Here is a 26,208-nt window from a genome sequence, read left to right on the forward strand (position 1 = left end):
GGGTTAAGATTCACTCCATTAGTTTTTCATCAAGGTTATTTAAAATCGGCCGAAAAAGGCATTAGACCAATTGGCCTAAAAATTAGTACAAACCAATTGAACCAGTTTTACATCTATAGAACAAAAGGAAATTTCACAATAAACCTAAAATTTTTAAATAAAAAAAGCAGAATCTAAAACTTCCACAAATAATAAATGAGTCTTAGTTCGATTAGTATTGATATTGTTATCAATGCGCTGAAATGCATTATGCTCCTATGTGAGAGTTGAAGAAGAGCTATGGGTAATTTTAAGCATTATATCAAAAAAAACTCACTAATAATATATCAAATAATTTTTTATACTTATTTATTCTAAAATTTTAATTTCAACATATTTGTGTCTATATATACATGCATATACATACATAAATACATATAGTGGTGATGAAATGACCAGAAAAAATTAGGTTATATTTTTGGTTTCACATGCAATCATAGGCCACATTTAGGAATCTTCAATCTCTATCTATTTTCACTATTTTAATTTTAAACTTTAAGGTTTGGATTTCTTTTATTCTTTGGTTCACCATTTCAACATCTTTTTAATATTTAAGTTTTGGAATTTAGAATTTGTTTTTTATTTGATTTAGAGCTAATTACATCATACATCCTCAAATTATAATCTTCATTCTAAATTGATCTCAAACTTTAAAACATTTTAATTTCGACCCCAAACTTTTGAGGTTATATCAATAAAGTCCTTCTATTAGTAAAATCGTTAATTTAGCCGTTAAATGATATGTCAAATCTTATGTAGCATAGATGTAGGATAATTTAAAATGAAAAATTTAAAGAGTGAATGTTGTAAAAATATTGGTTTTGAGATTTTCAAAACTTTTACAAAAGCTTTTTTCACTCTCTCTCTCTCTCTCTCTAACTTTATTTTTAGTTTTAACATTTAAAAGTTATGCGGTAAAGTTTTACTTTTTTATTTAATTTTTCGTTTTAAATTATATTACATAGGAGTTAGCATGTTATTTAAGGTTAAATTAATAATTTTAATAATATGAACTGATTGATTTAACATCGATAGTTTAGGATATAATTATAATATTTTGAAATTTGAGGACTAATTTAAAATGAATGTTATAATTTAGAGATGTCTAGTATAATTAACTCTTTAACTTACCATTTTAACTAATATTTTTAGGGTTTCAAGGGCTTTTTACTTTTAATTCACCATTTCACCATTATCATTTCAAGGCGTGATTTTAATTAATTTATTTTTTTTATAATTGGAGGAGGAGAATGTGACTACTTAAAATCGAACCCAATTTTTCATATCTACAAAATAATGCTCTGATCACGAAAAAAATTCTTTAATTTGTCAAAATTCATTTATTACATTGTCCTCAACTTCCAAGAAACAATACAATTGTTTCATTCTAAAAAAACAAACAAATCAATAATATTTATACATATATATATATATAAAGACATGAGTTCAATGTTGTTCAAATTTTAAGAGATAGAGCCAAAAATTGAAAAGACAGGGGCCAAATTAATCAATTTTACATTTTTGCCAAAAACAATTACATGAATCTTATCCCCTAAAAAAACCCAATGCCAAAGTATATTTTTTAATACAAATCAAACCATTTTCTAAAACATTTTGAGTTTTTGGATAAAAAAATAAAATATTTATTTTAGATATGTATTGTAAAAAAGCCATTTCAGCAATTATTCTCGTTTTTTAGTTAAATTTGTCTCTCAATCTTTATAAAAGAGTCGAATTTAACCATCAACTTTAAAAAAAAGAACAAAATTGCTATTAGTTTTCAAATAAAGCAACCCACGTGGTAATCCTTGAGTACTTCATTTTTTTTTAATTTCTATGAACTTTTATATGCTTTTTTATTTTTGAATTTTCAGAATTTTTAAATATTTTTTTGACGTGGAGTATAAAAAACAGTGTCATGTCAACATAAAGTACATGTGGATTATCATGTAGGTTATCATGCCAAAATCATGAAAAAAATTAATATTTAGTTGGCATTTTCATTAAAAATAAGTGACTTGACTCTTTTTAAAAAATCAATGGTCAAAATTAGCTCAAAAAAACAATAGTGATCAAATTAATAAAAAAATATAAATATTGAGGACTAAATTTATTATTATACCTTTAAAAGTATAGTTTAGTTTTTAAAACTGTTGATTTACCATTGTTTTTTTTTGTTTGTTTGTTTGAACTCATGCCTTACTTATGTACACCAACTTCTTAAGTGAAAAAATATATTGATTTTTTTTCTATAAGACGTTATTAGCTTTTTACTCTTTTAATAGTTATATATATACAATGATAAAATGATAATTTTATGTAAGGAGAGTAAGGCAGATTGAAACAAGTAATCACCATAATCACTTCATACTCACGGATCAAAAAGAAAAAAAAATCACTCACCCTCGGTACTTGTCAAAGAAAAATCCACAAGTGGATAGATTTGATATATTTTTGGGGAGGAGCATAGCTAGGGGGCTGGCAGGGCCCTATCCCTAAAATGAAATTTTTTTTATTTGGACTCTTTAAAATTTTTAAAATTTTAAATTAGTAAAGATAAAATTACACTTTGGCTCTCCTAAAAATGATAAAAATTTAATTTAATCCTTTAAAATTTATAAAAATACATATTATCAAAATGGTGAAATCATATTTTTACTATTATAAAATTCATAATTAATTGTCGTCCCTAAAATTTTTTTTAACTTCACCCCTGATTTTAGGTTTTGAACACCAATAGTAAGGCACTTCGGAAAGCCTCGCCTCACCTCATAGTAGCTATCTAATGTATATTTGTGTTGCATATACACACACACACGTAAAATATGAATTATTTTTTTTATAAAAAATAATAGTTATATATTTTACCATTATAAAATAAATATTAATAATTAATATTATTTATTATTATTAATAAAATCATTGTTTGATATAAATATAATTTTAATAATTTTTTATTAAGATTATAAATTAAAACAAATTAAAATTCTAATTATATATATACACATTTTAATTTTATAATTTTATAATTTATCGTACAAATCACCACAACATTTAAATTCAAACATATATTTCGTCGCTATTTTCAATCCCATTAATACAGTAATTATTTTTACCGCCACCGTTGTTTTTAAATTTGTCGACACTAACTGATCGCGTATTCAAACGGGGCTCTAATAACTAAATAAAAGGTGACAAATCTGTTATTACACGTGTCAAATTTTCTTACTGTAGCTACGAGGTGACCCTCCTATGGCATGTAATCTTATCGTGCCCCAATCCCCAGTTTTAACTGTTTTAAAATGCAATAGTACGTAGACAGCTATTTTTATAATGAAAAAAATGAAATAAAATTCCTTAGAAAAACAAATTAAATAGAGTAGATAGATTATAATATATATAGGTTTAATGACAAATTTAGCCATTAAAGTTTACATATTTTATCAAAATGGTCCTAATTATATTTTTAAGCCTTTTGTTACTATCAACCTTTGATTTCTTTTTTCAAACTATATTTTCTAACAGATTTAATGAATAAATTTAATGTTTCAATCTTTCTTTTCTTTCAAAAAGTTTCAACCTTTCATACGTCTGTTTATTGAGAAGTTTTTCTACTGAGTTAATTTTTTTAGATAATTACATTTATTTTATTTAAATTAAGAGCTATTTTTTAATTTAATGTATTATTTATTTAATTTATTATTTTTCACATGCAATTATCTTATTGGGTTATCAAAGTAATAAATTACATCTTATTAAAAATATTTCACATATGAAATTCTACATCATCATCGTTAACTTTTTTAACGGTACTTTCATTAAAACCGTTAGAAAAATTAGATCGAAAAAAAAACAAAAATTGATTACCAAAAAGGGATCAAAAATACAATTAGTGCCATTTTGATAAAACTACAAATGTTAATGACCAAATTTATCATTAAACCAATATACATTATGGTACAAGTATTATGAGGTGGTCGCGGCGCCTTGGCATTGAACCGTCAGAAATATTGGACCACCGATTAACGCTTCATACAAATTCCATAAAATTGGGAACCCCACCTTTGATGATGACAACACTCTTCCCTTTTTTGTTATTATTTTTTTACAAAAATATTAAATGTAAAATTAGGTTTAAATTGTCGATTGAGTCTTAATTCGATTGAAATTGAAATTGTTGCCAGTGCAAGAAGACGTGGGTTCGAGTGCGCTGAAGCGCATTATCCTTTTAATAAGCAATATTATTATACACTCATTTTAGTAACCTAACTTTAATAACTTTTTATTTTGGTCATTCATTTTTTTATTAGAATTATTTTTCAAAAAAAGTCAAGTACTTAAGTGGTAAAAATGAAAATTTATTGAAGTTAGGTAATTAAAATGAGTGTACAATAGCATTGTCTAAACCCAGACTAACAACATGCAGGGGTGGTGGGATGGGACTAGCAAGGCCCCAACAACCTAAAATGAATATTTTAGTTTTGACCCTTTAAATTTTATAAAATTGGTACTTGCCCCCAAAGAATGATAAAATTTTGATTTAGTTCTTGAAAGTTTATAAAGATATAAATCATTAAAATAGTGAAATTACATTTTAGCTTTCATAAAAATAAATAACTAAATTCCGATCCCAAAAAAGATTATCACTTCACCCCAAATTAACGACAGTCGACGAGTGACCAAAAACAGTTTGCAAATGGCAATGCTTTATTGCAATCCTTTTTATGCCCAAAATGAAATTTTAAAAAAATTGAGTGACCGAATGTGTAATTTACCCTTTGTCCCCAAAACTACACCATTGTAAGTTAAACGAGATTTATTGACATATTAAGATTCCATTTGAATCTTAATTAAAATGACATTGTTTTAATTAGTCTAGGCCTTGTACTTTTGGGACTTTTTAAGTTTAACCTCTCTTCTTCAAATTCTAGCAATTTAGTCCTTTTAATTGTCTGATTCATAAATTAAAGTCCAATTGATAACAATTAGGGGTATTAACAACATTAATCGTTAAACAAACCAAAATTTATTATAGATAAATGAACCGAACTAAAAAATTTCGATTAATTCAATCAATTTTTGTTTAATCAATCAAAATTAACATCTTAATTTTTTAATACATAATTTTATATACCCAATCAAAATACCAAAACAAATCAATGTTTAAAAGGAAAAACATAATAAATACGTGAATAATTTTTAAATACCAAATTTAAACACACTAAAGTTTAAAAAAAAACTTTTAAAAAAATAAAAACTTTAAATAACACATTTAAATTTAAAAGAAATAGCTTAACAATGCTATCAATTAGACTTTAATTTTAGATCGCTCACTAAAAGTATAGTGAATAAATTTTAAAATACAAAGAGTTTAGGGACTGAGGATATAATTAGACAGACAACATTTGTTTGTTCCATTTAAGGGTGAAATGAAATTACTGAGGAACTGTCATTGTATTGATGTTGAAGATGAAGTATTTGTTGTATTGATGGAGTTTGTCCTTTACCGCTTACAACGGGTGTTTGTTATTCCCCTCCCCCGAATTATATGGTCTCATTCGTCGAATGAATTAATGAATTTCCTTTTAAAAAATGAAAAAAAAGTGAAATTCCAATATTTATATTAAAAATTCGAATAAAAGAATATTCCTCCTTTTATTCTTTGAGAAAAAAAATCATTTTGGTAAATTGTAATCAAGACACCCACCAACTCTGCAAGAGCTATAACTTGCAATAAATCCTACCGTTGAGAAATTAGCCCATCACAGCTTGAAATATAAGTAAAACACAATATATTTTTTAATTTTAATTTTAATTAATTTTTTTTATTATTTTGTTAAAAGTTATATAAATATAAGATAATTTTAATATAATTATAATAACATTATAAATATCGAAATAAATCAATATGAATAACCGTAATTTTTTTACCTGTAAATTAAAATAGCATAAATATCATTTATTTGGATCGATTTTTTATTTTTTTTTCTCAGCCATACGATTGGATGGGCTGGCATTGAGAAAGATAAAGGTCAAATTAGTAATATCCAGATTTTTGCACGACCTTGTAAAATTCTTACTATAAAGAAAATTTTAACTAATATACTGAAAATAATAAAAATTGGAGGGTTAAAGTGCAATTTTATCATTTACTAATTTGTGATTTCATAAAATTGAAGGGACTATATATAGAATTTTCCAAATAAACCAGGCTAGGTGCATCCAAAGGAGAGCCAAAATCCAGGGCAACATGAAAATCTTTAAAATTTGTCATTAAGTCCTTCAAATTTTAGTTAGTTGTTTACTTAGTTATTCAATTGTGAAAACTTTTCATTAAGACTTCTAATTTTTTTAATTTAAAAAAAAATTTATTTAAGCTCTCCAAAATTTTATAAATCCTAATTAAGCCCTAAAAGAGTTTTAGAAATTTAACTAAACCATCTAAAATTTTCGAAAATTCTCATTAACATTTTCAAAAATTAAAAAAAGATAACTAGACCCCTATTGAAAAAAAACTCATTAAACCCTAATTTTTTTAAAAAAATAATTACACCCTCCAAAATTTTTAGAATTTTTAATTTAACCATTCAAACTTAATATCACGTTCCACCACTAACTTATAATAATTTATTCTAATTTGAAATGTTGATATAAGTTGTAATAACTTAATTTTACATTTTTTAAAATATACCTAGCCAGGTGCACACAAAGGAGAGCCAGAATCCAAGAAAAAGTTTTGAACATAAATTATTTCGGATAAACTACACTAGAATCCATTCAATTATGATTTTTTTGTCACCTAATTATGAAAAATTATAAAATGGTTGTCCAACTATTTAATTTTGTTTGCCCAGATAGTCTGAATTTTCCTCCACGACGATAAGGAGCTAAAAGATCGACTACTTTAATTCATGTTTCAAAAATAGATAATTCGGTATCTTATTGTATGAAAGTGGGCGCGGATTTATGAATAAGGGATGTTGTACGAGTATCTACAGGACCTAAATTATCAACAGGCTCCTCAAGCACATTAAAAATTCATCCTAGGGTCGCTCCGCCGACTGGAAAACTTAGAGGAGCTCCTATGTCAATCACTTCCATTCCTCTCATTAGACCATCTATAGCGCTCATAGCTACAACTCTAACTCGATTATTTCCTAATAATTGTTGTACCTCACAAGTTACATTAATTTGTTGGTTGACGATATCTCAACCCTTAACTACTAGGGCGTTGTAAATGTTAGGCATCTTGCCCGGGAGAAAGGCTACATCTAGTACTGGACCAATGATTTGAGAAATTTAGTCACTAACTGACTAACGTAAAAATGGAAACATCAAAAAATTCAAGATAGTTAGATGACCAAAAAAGATAAAATTGAATAATTAAACAACCATTTTGTAACTTTTCATAATTAAGTAACTACTAGTATAGTTTACCCAAATAATTCTTCTTTAGAGAAAACACCAAATAAACCTGGCCAGGTGCACCCAAAGGAGAGCCAAAATCACAATGGAACTTTCCTTCACTGATTAAAGCCTGTCCCATTTCATTTTTTTATTTTTAATATTAAATAAAAATTTAAATATTTAATAAATTTATGTAAAAGTAGGATAGTTATTTAATAAATAGGGAACAATGTGAGAAATGTTTTATTTTTGTATTTTTAATTTTTAATTTTTTAAGGAAAAAATGAATCCTTTTTCTATATTTTTTGGGACACATATCACATCTTCAAAATTGGAGTCCAAGAATTTATGGTAAAATTATAGTTTAACCCCTTAAAAATATTAAAATTTTAATTTAATCCTTTTGAAAACCCTAAAAATAATAGCTAATGTAAAGGTGAAATTATATTTTCACTCTAATGAAATTATAGAATTTAATCTTGACCCGCTTAAAATTATATTTTCACTCCCAGTTATTTAATTACTAAAACACCCTCTCATATACAATTTAAGTTATATTTTTATTAGAGTATTTTTATCTTTTTAATATAATAAATCAATAAAAATTTAATGGTTTGAACCTAAAACATCATGCATGATAAAATATAATAATTTTATCAGTATAATCAAAACATCAAACAATTTTTATGTAAATTTTTAATAAATATATTTATTTCATAATTATATTTCATCGGCTTCGTGAATGTGACATACTATTATGTGTATTTTTATCCCTAACAAATAGATTCAAATCTCTTTTGAAAAATTGAAAATTAAAACTTAAATAAAAATAATATTCAATTTGGCTCGAATAATTTCAATTTTTTAACTTTAAACTGCAAATCAGATCAAACAAAAAATTTTAAAGGTAAATCACACTCGAAGCCATTAAGTTATTAATAAATTTATATTTTGATTTTGATTCGTAGATTCATGACTTTCAATGTTGTTTTATAAAAAGAAAACTAAATTGTACAAGAGAAAGGGAAAGAGAGCTTTTGATTGGTGCAGGCGGTACGAATAGAGAAGACTATACAACAACGATTTTGACAGCTTAATGACTTAAATGAAAATTTTTAAATAATTTAATGACCGTTTTGTAAATTATTGAAGTTGATTGATCAAAACATCAATTCATCCTAATTTAAATACCAACTTAACCGAAATTGAATCATGTTTAATGAATCATTCTAAAACCAAACTCAACATTACAATTTTAAATCAATTTCCAATGATTTGCAATTTTTTAACTATATTTCGTACAACCGGTGATTGGCCTCCGAGCTAAGCTAAGAACCAAACACTCGGGTCATTTCGGGTCAACATCGGGCGAGAAAGGGAAATTCGGGTTAACGACGGACCAAATGTTATAGGTCATTAAAGACTTACATGGTTCAGACATGCTTGTTTGCTTACAATTATTACACTTTCATATCGGTTCTCAAATCCTTTCCATGTCTTTACTTCAATGTCTCCGAAGCTGCACAAATTTATTCGGAATTAACCCGACTTGGCACCAACATGAAGGTTATCGATATCAGAAGCGGTATCAAGATCGATTAATAAGGTTCAAAATCCGGTAATTCGGATCTTTTCATATCGTATGATCTCGAGGAATATGTTTCTAGTGTTGTGAATGCGATTCGAGTTGTTTGTGATCATAAATCAATCAAACATCCGATTATTTGTAGCGAATGTGGGAGAGCCATTGTTTCTCATCATTTGATTTTTATATTCAAGGCAAAGCCTACAACCGATACAACACCATTGATGAACCAAATTAACCTTCCTTTTATCGAGCTGTCCGAGGATGATCGTCATGATTATTGCAACATGAGTGATGCAACAATGAGACATGTTTGTTTTATGCTAAACAGTTGAAACAAAGATGTGTCGAACAGTTTAAAGGAGTTTGGGGATCAAACACTTAGCTGTTGTCGGTGGATTATTCGACTTGGTTCCAAAAATGATTGTCAGATCCGAACCTACTTGGACATATTTGGTGAACATTTCGATTTTCACTTCGATCTCGGATTTTTGGAGCGTTGCTCGAATTTTTCCTATTGTCCCCATTTATCGATTGGATCTAATGCCCGAAGTGAAGGCTATTTTGTCAGATTTCACTTGCGGAAGTGATGGGAAGATCGATAAGTTCATTGGAGTTGAAACCAGCTTGCCTTTACACAAGCCGGGTAATGGCTAGTACTATTTAGGGAGGTTATTGGGTAGGGCTTATGAGGACACTCTTGGTGGTGTCGACAACCTATTCGGCGGGCTAAGTGTTGTTGTAGTATTGCAAAGCAACAATCCACATAGCTTCGCAATAACACGTGCAAAGCTCGGCCCATCTTACGCGTACGTCCTCCGAGTCATGCAACATGAACCCGAACTCATGTTCGAAACCCTCAAGCACCGTGCTGAAGAATTTTGCAACATTGATGACGATACTTCTTTAGCTAACACCGTCGCTCGTTCTTTCCACAACATGCCTTATCTCAAATCAGGATCTTCGCGTTCGTTGACCGCCATGAATAACAGTGTCTTTTATTATTGCAACGAGGAAGATTATTATGCTGGTTCGGAAACTGGGGCTAATGCGGACGAGCATTGGTCCTATTGCTTCGCTTGAGGCATCAATTATTTGACTAATTTCTTTGTTGTATGTTTTTTAATGTCTTGGCATTTTTAGTTAGGTATTCCCATTTTGCAGTGTGTTTAATGTCTGCTTTATCGGCTTGTCTCAGTTTTAGCTTAAAATTTTTCCTCCTTTTTATTTAATAATCACCATTGTGGATGTTTGATGAATTTTTTTACTAATTTAAAAATCTAAGTAAATTCAAAAAGAATAAAAAAGATTGAATACAATAAATTATTAACACAGTTTGGACTTGATCTACGTCTGTAGACTCAATATAAGCACTATTTCATCTTACCTCTCGAATAATTACAGTCTCACTCAAATACACGTATTATTAACCCTCTTTACTCACCTTTATATGGTGTATCGCCTCAGCAATGTAGGTTAAGTCTTTATGATGTCAGATCCGTTTTAACGAATTTGAGTCATCAAAAGTGGTGGTTTAGTAGCTTCACGGTGAGAAACCATGCACTAAAGTATCCGGATTCAATTGAATTAGTACGGTGATTTGTCTTGGTTTTTTTATAGACATAAGTTTTTTTTTAAATAAAAAAATGTAATTTTAGAGTTTTTAACTTCAAAATAATAATATAAGAATACAATATTTTAAAAAATTTAAAATCTAAAAATTATTAAAAAAACACGTCAAGAATGAACATAAACAATTATACAATCATGTTCATCTAAGCATGAACATCAAATTATCCTATTTTCGTTATAACTTTTTATAAATTTCACATATATACATATTAATTTGTTCTTTAATTAATGTTTATCACGTTTCATGATTCGAGTTTTTCACTTGGCATTATATTATTGGTTGTGAATACCACATCATTATGGAGTCTATGACTTGGCATTATGTTATTGGCTGTGAATATCGCATTGTTACATTTTAATGACATTATCAAAATGTATGATGGGTTCCAAACCTAAATATCAATTAGGGAAGAATAATTGGTTTAATCGATCAGTTAACCGGCCTTGAATTATTAGGTTGGGTTTACATGATTATATATTTATTATATATTATAAATATAAATATATTATAAATAATTTAAAATAATACAAAAAAAATCAATTTTTTCGATCGGTTAATTCTGAGATTTAAAAACCGATAACTAACCAAATTAATTAATTAAACTAATGTCAAAACCAACCAACCCGTCCCGTCAAACTAAACCGAAAAATTAAATGGATCAATTTTTTCGATTAAAACCAAAAATTGCACTCTCAATTAGAATAATTTGGACAAATTCGACAGACAAAATCGAAGCGGAGAATCCATTGGTAGGATTGAAAATTGAAAATTGAATTTGATTCAATGGGCCTCTAAAGTAAGCCCAAAAGTAGTCTAATATTAGAGATTTTGCTTTGGGCCTATTTGCGAAACATAATAATCTTTTATGGACTACTCGGTCCAAAGAAAATTTTCGTTTCTTAGAAATTGGCCCAAATTAGACACATGGCTGAATATTAATGGTAATATGTAAAAACCTTGAGATAAACTGCATCATAGGCGATTCTACTCTCCCCCATATTACGTGATCTTTTCACCTTCTCCACTCTTCCATTTTTGCTTCACCGATCAAATTTACCTCTTAAAGACGTCGCTGATTCTCTCAGGTTTTATTTTATTTTATTTTATTTTATTTTATTTGAATCAATTAATTAGTTTTCTTCCAATTATGCTTTTTTATCTGTTTGAATGATTCTTTTATTTAGATCTATTCAATTTTGCCCTATTTTTTTACGCTCTTAAACCCTAAATTCGGACCCCTTTTTTTCCCTTTTCGTTGACGGACGGAATTTACTGATTAGTAACTGAAATAAGAAGGGGAAAAGTTTGAATCCTTGTTAAAAAATTCGTTCTTTTCCATTCAGAGTTTCTTTCTTTTTTTTCTAAACGATGCACTTTTGATTCTAAAATAGAAGGAATTGTGTAAATTGTGCAAATTAGTAACTTTTTTTTTTACATTTTTTTAATTTAGTGAATTAAGTTATATATATATTAATTTGAATGATCTTATCTTTTCTTGTAGGGAACTTGAACAATAAGTTATCTGGTTTGACCGTTTTACAAATAATACAAGATGGTGAGTTTTACATTCTTTTTCCCCCATTATTTGGATTATCTAGTTTTAATGAATGCTTATGGGGTGATTTCAATTGCTATTAAACTCAGCCTGTAACTTTGAAGTTTGGATTACAATGGATATGAGATGACAGTACATGGTAGTCATTTTTAATTCTCTATGTCGCTCTATTTCGCAGTTTTTTGATGGGTACGGTTATCATGGGACATCTTTTGAGCAGAGTTACCGATGTTACCCGGCATCTTTCATCGAGAAGGTTTGAAAAAATGGATTGTTATTTTTGTATGTTTCAATATCTCGATTTGTTACGCATGTGGTCAATGATTATGGCATGCGGTTGTGATCATTTATTCTTTTTTTGTTGTTTTACTGCAGCCGCAAATCGAAAGTGGTGATAAAAGTAAGTTTTAAGATCTATGGTTTATGGCAATATGTTCCCTTTTCATTTATGTGCAAGTTCCTAATGTGTACTTCTTTTTCATTGTTGTTTCAGTTATAATGCCTCCATCAGCCCTTGATCGCTTAGGTTTGTTGTTTTAGTCGTGGCATTAAATTTGTGTAATTTGTTGTTTCAGATTTTATTTGTCCCTTTTTACTCAAAAAATGAGCAAATTAATCCCTATATCTTAAATCAAAGAGCAAACTAGTCCTTTTTGTAAAATTTTCATCCATTTCTACTTTAAAAATTGGTGTGCTTGACCGAATAACCAGACTGTTACACATGACTTGTCAAGTGTTCCTCGTTTTGATGTAGAGAGACCAGTTTTTGACAGTAGAGATGGATGATATTTTTAACAGGACTAGTTTGCTCATTTTTTTTAGTAGAGGGGCAAAATGCAATCCGACACCTACTATAATGGCCTCCATGGTTCTTTATCAATTAGTGTTTGTTCTTCCTAAGTCATATGGAATGCTAATGTGTTAATAAGATTATGCAGCATCTCTGCATATTGATTATCCAATGTTATTTGAGCTTCGGAACGATGCTGCCGAGCGTGTCTCTCATTGTGGAGTACTGGAGTTTATTGCAGAAGAAGGCATGATCTATATGCCATATTGGGTAGGCAATGCATCTTTCGGTGTATTTATGCTTCGAGTTAGGAGTATTTGCATATTGCCTTTGGTCTGCCTAGATCTAAGAACTCTACTTATCTGATTCGCACCGTTTTGTTTTTTAATGGTTTTCGTGTAGATGATGGAGAATTTGGTCCTACAAGAGGGAGATATCGTGAGGGTGAAAAATGTAACTCTTCCAAAGGGAACCTATGTTAAATTACAACCCCACACGAAGGACTTTTTGGATATCTCAAACCCAAAAGCTATGTGAGTGGGTTATTTTTTGAAAAACATTCATGCTTGATTCTTTGATGTTTGATGTTTGATGTTCAGCTAAGAAGTCAGTTTTCAAACTCGAGACATATGTTATCATCAATTCATATACCGTTCATAGATGTTGGCAATGTTTTTTAATTCAGCTTCGTGTGAGCCAAACAAATTTCTGTGTTCAGTGAAGTAGATTCTTGAATCTTTTTCCCAGTTTCATCCTTATAGATGATTTACGAACACGGGTCCTTGAATCTGTTTCCGTTGATTTAAGTGTCTCACTTTTTATTTATTGTGCAGCTTGGAGACAACACTGAGGAATTATTCCTGTTTAACCACCGGGGATAGTATTATGGTGGCATATAATAATAAAAAGTATTACATAGATATCATTGAGACGAAGCCATCCAATGCAATAAGCATCATCGAGACAGATTGTGAGGTGGATTTTGCTCCTCCCCTGGATTACAAGGAGCCAGAACGGCCTGCTGCACCAACTTCTTCGAACAGAGCATCGTCTCAAGGTGAAATGAAGGCTAACAAATTGCGCTTAACCTTCATTAACCATACTGTTTATCGTATAGCCGATTTTTCTCCTGTTTTCTTATGCTCGTAATCTTCTTTGTTCGTTCAGTTGAAGAAGCTCCTGCTGAGGCTGAACCAAAGTTTAGCGCCTTTACTGGTACGGGAAGACGCTTGGATGGGAAGCCTCTGAAGCAGCAGTCTCCACCAGCTTCTTCATCCGGGTCAAAAGACAAAGGACCTGCTATTTCTAATGGGAATAATACCCGACCTTATTCGGGATCAAGTTCACAAGCTACCGCAGGCCAGGCTCAAGGGAAACTCATATTCGGATCACATGTCAACCGTTCTAAGGATACAAAACAGGTACTCATCATTTCTGCATGATCTTTCTTTTACCAATTTGCTTTACCGTTACCCATCCTATCTTTACCGTTATTCATCTAATTTTTCAGGAATCCGGAAAAGAGACTAGATCGGAGCAGCCTGAAAAGAAGGAAGAGCCAAAGTTCCAGCCATTTACAGGGAAGAAATACTCTTTAAAGGGTTGATTATATTCATCCACAATTCATTTACCTTGGGTTGTTTCGATACAGGAAAACACCGTAACCATACTTTCTGGACATTGTATTATCGAAAAACTGTAGGTTCTCGTGTCAAAACGAAGTGATTCCGTTGTGAATTTTAAAATATTTCAAAGAACAGAAAGAGAGGATTCTACATGCTGGTATTTTGCATTTTCATTTGATAACTTTAGAACCTTTTATCTTCTATTATTTGATGGTATAGGCTGTTGATTTCTGGAGTTCCATTATCTAACTTCAGTAGGGTATACTGTATACTCCTCCTCCGAAGTTTTTTCGTATCTTTGGGACCCTGTTTTATACCCATGAACTAAATATGTATCGAAACAGATCCGGGGTAACACAGTTCAAACAACCCCACCTCTTGTGGCATATGATATAGTACCACATGATTCGTGGCGAATTGCACTGGATATATACACTATTAGAGCTGTTGATGGTCAGGTCGGCATGATATTGATATTGATAAACTATGAGCTTAAAATGTAAATGGTTAATCCAAATTTTTTAGTTGGTTTTTTTATTTTTTTTTTGAATTTTTTAAAAATATTTATATTATATTTAATTTAATATTTAATAATTTAATTTTTTATTTATTAAAATTTTGTAGATAGTGCTTTAACATTTTTTTAAATATTTACATCAGGACAAACTATCAAAATAGTCACTTTTATTTGCTTCAGGTTACATTTTAGTCACTTACATTTAAAATGTCACGTTTTGGTCATTTGTGTTTCGTTTTATTACATTTTGATCATTGAGTTGTTAACTGATGTTAGTGGTGTAACGACAAATTGATGTGGCCCGTTATTTCATCATATCAGACTAAAATTTTAGGTCAATTTGCACAGCTAGTCCTTGTATTTTTATTTTTTAGCAATTTTTTTCTTTATTTTTCTTCTCTTCTTCTACCCCTTTATTTTTTTCTCTTTTCATATCATTCAATGCAAAAGCATAATCTTTGCCCCACCAAATAAACCAAGTATTGTTTCTTTCACATGATTTTTAAATTAAATTTTACTCAAGATTGAATATCAATCATTCTTAATCAAATCTCAATTTGAATATAATATAATTTTGAAATTGAAACTAGATTTAACTAATCAATATAAAAAAAATCATATCCTTAATCAAATTTAAACATAAATTGAATTATTTACACTCAAAGCAATTTTTTTCCTTTTCCTAATTTTGATAGAATCATGTAGATTATTCGTTTCCTTTTCTTTTATTTTCTGACAAACAAAATTAAGCAAACAATAAAATTAATCTAAACCTTTTTGGATATTCCCAAGCAAGCTTGATTGGAAGTCGAGCATGGAACCAAACTGGTTTGGGTAAAGTTGAGAGTAAGGGTGGGTTTGGATGGGCGATTGGGTGCGGTGCGGTGCGTTTAGTTTATTTTTTGTCTCACGCTACAGTATCGCTACAGTGTCTAATCTCACCGCCACCGCTGTTTTTACACTAACCGCAGATAAACGCACCGCCCATCCAAACTCACCCTAAGTTTTGTATGGTGGCCATTTTAGTCATTGAGAGTGTCAAGCTCGTTTGAAGAATTCATTAAACAACATAGTTTCAAGAGGGCATGAATGTTGTAGGTAACGTAGATAAAGTGGTCATGGGGGTTGGTTAGGAGGTTGAGGGAATGAGCTCAAGAAACTCTGTTGAGGGTGGACGGTAAGTCATGACTGACGAGGTATTTGAGTGAGGCGAGCTTGTGGACTAGGTCATTGAGAGATCTGAATTGGCCTATCAAAACGACAATGGATGATGAGGGTTTGTAACTGTAGGGTGAGAATGTGCGAGGTAAGTTTTATTTTGGTTCCAGCTTTTGCCTTTTCTTATTTCAGAAACATAAAAGAGTTATGTTAAAAGAATAGGAAAACATAGAAAAACTACGTTAAATGAAATAGAGAACAAAGGAAAACAGAGAGAGAAGCAAAAGAAAATGGAAAAGAAAGAAAATTAAAAGAACATAAAAGAAAAAAATTAAATTGCTCAAAACGAAAAAATATAGGGGCCAATTGTACAATTTAACCTAATATTTTCGTTTGAAATGATTATTTAACGTGTCATATTAGCTTACCGCTATACCGTTAACGACAATTAACGGTTCAGTGACCAAAATATAACAAAACGACAACGTAAGTGATTAAAACATAACATTTTAAACATAAGTGACCAAAATATAACCAAAAACAAAAAAAAAGTTACTATTTTAGTAGTTTACTCTTTACATTATAGTTATATATTATTATAGGTTTAGTCTTTGTGTTATAAATTATATAATATATAAATAACAGTGAGTGCATGTAACAGTCCGAATTTAGGGATAGTCGGAATAGTGGTTTCGGGACCACAAATTTGACAAGAAAAAAATTTATTTTCATTATATTTTTGTGGTCTACGATTTCAAAAAATGATTTTGTGAAAATTTCGTTCGAAAATTTTGACGTTTGGGCACTCAATTTAGTCAAAAGAACTAAATTGTAAAAAGTGCAAAAGTTGAGTTCTATATGTTAGAGGTGTCCAATTATTATGAAATTTTAAATTAGAGGTCTTTATATGGTAATTAGACCATTGGTTAAGTTGATGGACAAAAATGAGTATGGTTAGGCATGTTTCCAAAGTTTTTCATTAAGGGCATTTTGGTTATTTTAGTTATTAAAATGAATTAAAAACAAAATTAAAAGCCAATTTTTGTCCATCTTCAACCCCTAGGCCTAAAATTGCATGGAAAAACCATGACTAGGGTTTTTCAAGCTTCCAAGCTCGATTGTAAGTCCGTTCTATCCCCGTTTTTAATGATTTTTACGTTTTTAAAATCCTCGTAACAAGATTTACATATTTTTACAATTGTTTTGAACTAGGGTTTGTGTTTAAAATTTTACCCATGAATTACATGCATGTATTTTGATGTTTTATGGAAGAATATGAATGTTTTGAGTGTGATAAACGATTTGTACTAAGTAGTTTTCGATGAAAATGCCTAAAAGGATTAATTTGTAAAAGTTATAAAATATGTCACAAGTGTGTGAATAAGTGAGTATTGTGGACTGCTATAGTTATGAAAATGGTTCATCTAGGCCTAAAATGTAAGGAAATTGAATAAAAATTATTTTACGAGCCTAAGGGCAAAATTGTAATTTTGTAAAACTTTAGGAGTAAAAATGTAATTTTTCCAAAGTATGATTTTTGGACTGGAATGAATAGTGTGAAGGTTATATAAGTTAAATGTGTTGTTATAAATCAAGAAAGACGAGAAATTGTAATTGATCGATAAAAAGAAAAGTGAGAAAAAGTGAAAAATTCTCGAATGAACATTTGGAATAAAAAGGGATACGAATGAAGTGACAAAAATGATCGCATGTGTAGCACAGATTGTGTGTAGGCCACTATGTAAAAGTGAAAGTCATGGTCACGTGTGTAGTACTATGTACAGGCTACTACGTGTACCGGAATGATAGGTCGCATGTATAGTACTATGTGCAGGCTACTATGCGTACCACATAGTTTCGATCACGTGTGTAGTACTATGTGTAGGCTACTACATGTATCAAATAGTAATGGTCACATATGTAGTACTATGTGCAGGCTACTATGTGAACCGAACATCATTGATTAGTAAAGTGGTTGCTATGTGCTGATTCCACCGGACATCATTGATTAATAAGGTGGTTGCTATGTGCTGAATCCACCGAGTATCTGTTATTATTCAGAAGTGTTCATCGGGAAATTGACTAAGTGTAATTGAATAATGAATATAGGTGTGGAATTGAATTGAATATCGACTTAGAAATGAAAAAGTGAATTTTGAATTGAATTTTGATTGAAAGTGAAAAAGTGAAATTATGAAAGAGTACATTTAGCAATAAAATAGTTTAGACATCAACAGTTGTGTGACTTTGAAAAATCACAAAAAATGGTGGATATTGAATTAGAGGCTGAATAATATATGAAATTGAAGTTGAATGAGTCTATTTTCACATAAAAGAAACAGAGCAAGCAAAAGAGTTATATATTTTGAGATATTTGAAGTTTAGTTAGACAGAGTCAGAATGAGTTCGGAATCCCCTGTTCTGACTTTGAAAAAATTTCAAAAATTGTAAAAAAATAATTATGGGATAAATTTTATATGTTTAGAATCCTGTGAATCTATTTTCAATAGAAATAAACAGAAACAATATCTGAATTCTATACAATGAGATAATTAATTTTTAGTGAAGAGAGGTCAGAACTGTCGAGAAGTGAAACAGGGGAAACTTTAAAGAATAAACTGTACTACTTGGCTACACCAAAAATTCTAAAAATTTTATGGTAAAAATATATGTGAATCTAGTTTTGGGGAAAATTTATGGATCTTAGTTTGGAGTTCTGTAGCTCCGGGTAAAAATAATTTAGTGCCTCTAACTTGAATAGACAGCTTTGAATATACATGTGAGTGAATAGTGAAATTGTAGTTAATGTTGTTTAAGTGTGTTATACACATTAAGGATGTGGAATGGAGAGGAGGAGAAGGAAAATTGGAAGAACATATGAATGATTTGTGTATAACTGGCTATATGCTCAATTATAATCGATAAACGATTGAAAAGAAATGATGTTTATAATTGTGCATTATTAGTTATAGTTAAAGTTCATGTGAGAAAATCAAGTTTCATAGTATGTGTATGTGGTATACTTGGTATATGATTTGGTATGTAGCAATATCAGAAATGGTTTATGAATTAACTCATGTTGATAAGTTTGATACATAAATAAATGTGGTGTTTATCCATGCTTATAATTATTATACTATATGTTTATTTGGCTAGCATGTTTGTGGTGTATGCTTAGGCTTCGGCCAAGTTGTGGCTGGATTACGCCACATTAAATTTATAAAATTATGTATTGAGATGGTAAATGTCTAGATAGAAATATGATTGTGATCATAAAAGGGTGGTAAGGTTTAAAGTTTGTAATCTTTATTAAAATTGTTTATCATGTGGTTAGTCTTCAAAAAGACTAGCTTACGACTATGGTTGAGTGTATTGTTTATATCTTATGTGATATGCATAGGAAACGGGAGTGGAAAGGAAATGAAATACTAGGTTCATGCTTGAAGTGTAAAATGATGCAAAAAGGGGACGTTAAACGATAAATATGTATTAGTATTGAAATTAATGAAATTGAATTGTACGTGAATTAAATGGAAATTGCAAATGATATGATTAGAATTAAATGAATTATTGTGGTATTGAAATGTATATTGGATTGAGAAATTGAATTGAATCGTGAACATGAGAATCGTGAATTAAATGAAATGGAAATGAAGTATTGAATTGCATGAGTATATATTGAGTCTCAGAAACTTGTTACAAACATGGTAATTTGAAGTTATAACGTGAAGATTTATAAAAGCATGTTAAAAATTTGAAGAGTTTAAATTTGAATGAAACTTTATAACTCGGTTTAACATGTTTATAAGTGTATGTGTTCTGGTAATGTCTTGTACCCTATTCCGGCATCGAATACGGGTAAGGGGTGTTACAATGTGACATCGCTAGATTCGGTCATAACGTTTAGACCAGATTTGGGGTGTTATATTTAGTGGTATTAGAGTTACGATTTAGTCGGTTCTTGGACCGAACGTAGCATATGTGAGTCCAGCTATACATGCCATGTTATGACTCGTGATGGTGTGATATCTTCGGGCTCTAACGAAATTGTTTTGTTAATACAAAGATGATTTTCAACCGAGCTATTTTCGATAATGCTGAAAATGATATTGACATAAATGAAATATGCTCACGTTATGTTGGAATTTGGAAATGTAAGAATAAAAATCCGTGATATGTATGTGTTCATGTATGAAAAGAGATGACCATAAGTTGAAAAAAAAATTAAAATCTATATATATATTTAGGATTCTACGAAAATTTTCCTATGATTCTGATTTAATCCCAGTAGGTTCCTAATAAATGTTTTGGGCTTTGAGAGCCCAATAGAGGGACGTTATGATTATTTTCAAAATATGAATAATAAATGATTCAGAATTATTGAAAATGTTCAGTAAACTCCGGTAATTCCTCGTGCCCTATTCCGACAACAGATACGGGTAGGGGGTGTTACAGTGTACTCGGATGGTTGCTCCGTTATAGAAACTTGATTAAATTAGTCTTTCTATTATTAAATAGATCAGTTTAGTCTTTGCACCATGAAAAACAATCAGATATAGTTAAAGTGGAAGAGTTAACATTTACTAATATTTTTAAAGTTTTTATGATTTTATAAATAGAATCTTTTATATGGAATTAAACAACAACCGAAAAAAACAATTTTTAAAGATATTTTTATATCGTAAATGTTGATTTTGACAATTTTACCATTAAAGGCCAATTTCTAACTTTATTTATAGAAATGGACCAATTTTCTCATGTAGGAGCATTTTTGGGGGACATTTAGCAAATCGCATCCTGATGAAGCAATTTTGCCATGTCAGCACAAAGCATGCTGACATGGACGTGCTTTACCCCATGTCAGCAAAATCGCACTAACATGGGCATGCTTTTGCCTGTTCTCGAATTACATTTTCAAAAAAGGTCATTTTAAAAAAAAAGATATAAAAATAAACCAAATTTTTTGAAAATTTACGAAAATAAACCTTTAAAGTGGTAACACCATTTTTTTTATTATAAGTTTGTCACTAATTAATATGGAAATAAAACTTACAAAGATCTTTATATAGACCCAAAGTCTCATTTTCCTTGTTTTTTAAGCAATGTGGGATATGAGACATGAGTGTATATATATAGACTCATGAATAGGTTTGCAACTTGTTCCTAAACAATGTGAGATTCCTTCGTCTTTTAACTAACAACATAAGATTAAAAGCTACAGTATATTTTATAATTTTTTACAAAACAATTTCTATTTTTTTATATTTTGTTAACATTTTCTCATATTATAAAATTATCTTTTGAGATATTTAATCTTGTTGCATTTTAGAATTGTTAGCATAAACAAAAGGACTATTAAAAAAAAGAATAAATTGCACATATAAAACTTGTACATGCAATAATCTTCTATTGAATTTTAAATGTTTGAAGTTAATATCCATGCAATTCTAATTTTTAAAATAATTTTCCATTATTTAAATTTAGAAGTTATACTATTAAATTTTTTATTTTATTTTATATTATGAATATTTGATTAATAAATAAATGGTGAGTATTTGGTACTCAAATAGTATATTTTTTGTAATTTTAAAAAATTGATGTATCTTTTTTAAATATTTTTTTTAATATTTTACTATACTCATTAAATTTTAATCCTAATTTTAATTTAATTTTCATCACCTAATGAATGCTAATAAATTTATTTCAGATGTATTTTGACTAGATAGATAATCTATTTAAACATAGCATATAATTATGTTAAATAAGTCTTTTTAATAGAAATATATAATATACATAAAATATAATAATTATTTTTCATATTTTTATATCTAGATTAAATTACATTAGTAGTCACTGAACTATGATTTTTTAGCTATCGAATTATAAAAACTTACAAAATGATCACTCAATTATTAGTAATTTTTAAAATATTTATTTTTTAATATTTTACCATACTCATTTTATATTTTATAATTTTTTTACTTATAGAGTTTAAAAGTTTTATTTATAATGTAACAAATGTTAACTTTTTGTAAAAAAAAAATTAAACTCTATAAGTAAAAAAATATAAAATATAGTGTAGCCTTTAATCTTATGTTGTTCGTTAAAAGATGAAGGAATCCCACATTGTTTAGGAACAAACTATAAATTTATTCATGAGTCTACATATATACATGTCTCATATCTCACATTGTTTAAGAAAATAAGGGAAATGAGACTTTGAGTCTATATAAAGATCTGCTTTGTAAGTTTTATTTTCATATTATTTGGTGACACTTTAAAATAATAATAAAAATGGTGTTGCCACTTTGGGTCTTTGTAAAGGCTTATTTTTGTAAATTTTTAAAAAAATGGTCTATTTTTATAATTTTTCAAAAAAAATTGACCTTCTATGAAAATTTAATTTGAGAACGGGTAGAAGTGTGCCCATGTAATGTGTTTTTGCTGACATGGGGTAAAGCTCATCCACATCAGCGTGTTTTGTGCTGACATGGCAAAATCACTCCCTCAGGGATGCAATTTGTTGAAATTTTCCCAAAAAATACTCCTACATGGACGCGTTTTGTAGTTTTTGGCCTTTTTTGGTAAATAATGAAAAAATTGACCCATTTCTATAAAAAAAGTTGGAAATGGGCCTTAATTGGTAAAATGGTCCTTGATTTTATTATAATTTGAACTTATTTGTTTATTTGTAATAGTATAGGTAGTATATATAGGGATTAAATTTATCAATTTAATAATAGAGAGATTAATTTGATCCGGTACTATAACTTAACATATTTTATAATAAACATAGAAGACGGGTTGGATTAGTTTGGGCCTTAAATGTTTAAGTCCAATCTTGACTCGTATTTGAAATGGGTCTAATTTTTTGCCCTAATCCATCTTTCGGGCATAACATTTTTTTCTCGAATTTTCTCAAATTTCAAGTTAATCTTCAGGCTTGGACAGATAACCTGAGCCATGATTCCAACGACAGCTGAGGGGATTGTGCAGTGGAGGAGCTTCAGGGCCTTGTCCTTGCATTCAGCACCAGGAGTAACCATGCTAGGCTTCGAGAGGATGGCCTCAAACATCACATTATTCTCAGCAAGGTAGAAGAAAACCTCGGGCCATACCTTCTAGGCTACTTTGAAAGTCCTATCCATTCCAAGGTCACCATCAAGCAAGATTTCCAGTTCCACAATTGGCACCAACCCACTGTCCTGTAAAAGATTTATATTATGATTGCATGTGTTTATCACAATTACAAACATAATGAATGCTGTTGTGATTCTAGCATATAGTATGCTTGATCAATAAAAGAAAGTACGGGATAATATAATTTTCGGCTATGAATTTGGTAATTAGGTTCGCGTTTGATATATGTATTTTCGTTTGTCTATTTTAGTCTGTTTGATTGAAGGAATTGATTTTCCGGAAAATCATTTCCAACTTGTTTTTTTAATTATTCAATACTTATTTTTTTAACACAATTACAAATAATTTATTTGATATTAATTTTTTTTCAATTTATAACGATTAATATTGTGGCTTAATAATTGAGTATTATTATAAATAAATCATTGCAATATATGTAAAAATAATTTAAAATATAAAAATTTATTAATATATATCAATATATGTAAAAACAATTTTTTCGAAAAATATTTCCAAGAAATCTGCCAAACAGCTGAAAATATTTTACACAGATTCAATCAAACACCAGAAAATATTTTCCAGTAAATCATTTTACAGAAAAGTAAAACATTTTCCCGAAATCATTTTACGGAAAATATTTTACTGGCAATCAAACAGACCCTAAATTTGGGTTCTATCAAAATTTGATAATATGATTAATGTTATTAGAACAAAATCAAGGAAAAATAAAATTTTTAATATAAATTTACAATTTTTGTTTTTTTTTTCAAGAGGGACTAATTTACTTGTTTTCAAGATTGATAGTAACCCAATAATTATTTATAACAATTTGTTATTCAGCTTTTTCAAATTGTAAATTTTAACACCTTAAATTTAAAAAATTAATTTAGTGAATACCTCAACTCAATTAATTCGAAATTTGAATTTGAGAATTCGGATATTCTTCAGCTTTGGTGTTTAGGCCTTCGGATATAACATGACAAGACTCAAGAGATTTTACTTACATGCAAAATTCATATTTATGGATAATTAGGTGCTAATCATTTGTCCTTTTCACTAGATTTTCATTTTAGTTAATAGAGTTAATTACGCGCAATATTATTAAATTATTAATAAGTTTACATTTTAGTTATTCAATTTTAAAAAGTTACAAAATAGTCATCAAATTATTCAAAAGTTTTTATTTAAGTCACTGGGCTGTTAAGTTTTTCTTTTTTAAAGTCCGGCAAGCGAGCTCTAAATGATGATACGATGGATCAGTACCCAACAACGAATAAAACAACATACCTTAGATCTAAGTCAATCTGACAGTCAAAGTCGGATATTGAAGAAGAAAACTGCTTGAATCTGGTTTGCAGATTCATGACATTTAAAACTGTTTCATGAAAAAAATGAACTATAGAAGAGAAGGGGAAGAAGAGCACCATACAACAACGATTAAACAACCCAATAACTTAAATGAAAATTTTAAAATAATTAAATGACTAATTTATAACTTTTTAAAGTTGAATGACTAAAACGTAAACTTACTAATAATTTAATGACACTGAAAATAAATTTACCCTAATATTAATCTTTTGACCTTTTGGTAGCTACATAAATCAATCAACCAAAAACATAAAAAGTTATAAGGCAGCTGATTTCCAATCCAGCCAAATCAAGCAATAGTCCAAATTTATATCTTAATTTCGCAGGGACAAAATGAGTGGAAAACGATTGTTCTGACCTGTGACCATTAGATATGAAAAAATAAAAATTAAATGGAAATATCAAATGATGTGGCACACCACAGGTTAAAATGTGACAGATTAGCGTTACACGTGGCCCACTATTGTTACTATAACTGTTAATGGGTTAAATATCCGAGAGGTCCTTATATTATAGAACCGGATTAAGTTAGTTTCTTTATTATTAAATAGATTAATTTAATTTTTATAGTATTAAAATAATCAAATAAGTTTATATTATAATATGGTTTAATATTTATTGCACAAAAAATGCCTTGAAAGTTATTTTTTTCAATTGCAGTTCAATTCCAACAAAAGATTTTGCTTACATAATCATAAAAAATTTAAAAATATTAACTCTTTTAAGCAGTAAATGATTTTTTTAAAAATATATAATGATAAATTTAGCCTTCAGTGTTTACATTTTTTTGTCAATTTGGCCCTTAATCTTTTAGAAAAGAGTCAAATTGCCTTTTTTAACGGAAATACTGACTAAAACATTAATTTTTTTATTTTGTTGGTATGGCTACTCGCATAACAGTCCATATGCACATTATGCTAACATAACACCATTTGTTTTATTTGTCACGTCAACAAATAATTCAAAATTATAAAAAAAAAAGGAATCAAAATCAAAATTTAAAAAATATAAAAAGTTCATAAAAAAATAGAGTACATGAGGATTGTCATGCAAGCCGCTATGTTTGAAATTTTAACATTTTAGTTAGTATTCTCGCTAAAAAAAAATCATTTCGACTCTTTTTCAAAAGGTTGATGGTCAAATTTGATTCTTTTTAAAAGGTTGTGGTCTAAATTTAGCTTAAAAAAAAAAGAATAATGGTCAAGTTGATAAAATATGTAAATATTAAGGGTTAAATTTGACATTATACATTTTTTAATAGTAAATGTTAATCTTATTCCAATTTGGCCGTATTTGATTTTTTTTAATAGTATAGAGGGATCTCTTAAATATAAGGGTTTTTTATTTTGAATTTATTGAAACTTGATATATTCGGGAAAAAAATATATAAG

At 29.0% G+C, this 26,208-nt stretch overlaps 1 protein-coding gene and 1 pseudogene across 1 annotated transcript; both read left to right on the forward strand.

Annotated features, from left to right (window-relative positions):
* The first annotated feature begins 8,870 nt into the window (after positions 1-8,870).
* LOC107898317 (arginine decarboxylase-like) lies at positions 8,871-10,114 on the forward strand (annotated as a pseudogene).
* Positions 10,115-11,615: 1,501 nt separating this feature from the next.
* Positions 11,616-14,786, forward strand: LOC107898576 (ubiquitin fusion degradation protein 1 homolog). The gene is made up of 10 exons (XM_016824081.2): positions 11,616-11,749; positions 12,166-12,219; positions 12,398-12,475; positions 12,595-12,619; positions 12,713-12,745; positions 13,158-13,279; positions 13,412-13,542; positions 13,843-14,066; positions 14,177-14,430; positions 14,520-14,786. The coding sequence occupies exons 2-10, from the start codon at positions 12,217-12,219 to the stop codon at positions 14,613-14,615; spliced, it is 966 nt and encodes a 321-aa protein (XP_016679570.2). The 5' UTR covers positions 11,616-11,749; positions 12,166-12,216; the 3' UTR covers positions 14,616-14,786.
* The last annotated feature ends 11,422 nt before the right edge of the window (positions 14,787-26,208 follow it).

Source organism: Gossypium hirsutum, chromosome D04, assembly GCF_007990345.1.
Source record: "Gossypium hirsutum isolate 1008001.06 chromosome D04, Gossypium_hirsutum_v2.1, whole genome shotgun sequence".
Lineage (NCBI taxonomy): Eukaryota > Viridiplantae > Streptophyta > Magnoliopsida > Malvales > Malvaceae > Gossypium > Gossypium hirsutum.

Coding starts and splice junctions, on each gene's coding strand:
- LOC107898576 (XM_016824081.2), top strand. Junction 12,476..12,594: donor CGGCATCTTTCATCGAGAAG/GTTTGAAAAAAT, acceptor GTTTTACTGCAG/CCGCAAATCGAAAGTGGTGA. Junction 12,746..13,157: donor ATCAGCCCTTGATCGCTTAG/GTTTGTTGTTTT, acceptor AAGATTATGCAG/CATCTCTGCATATTGATTAT.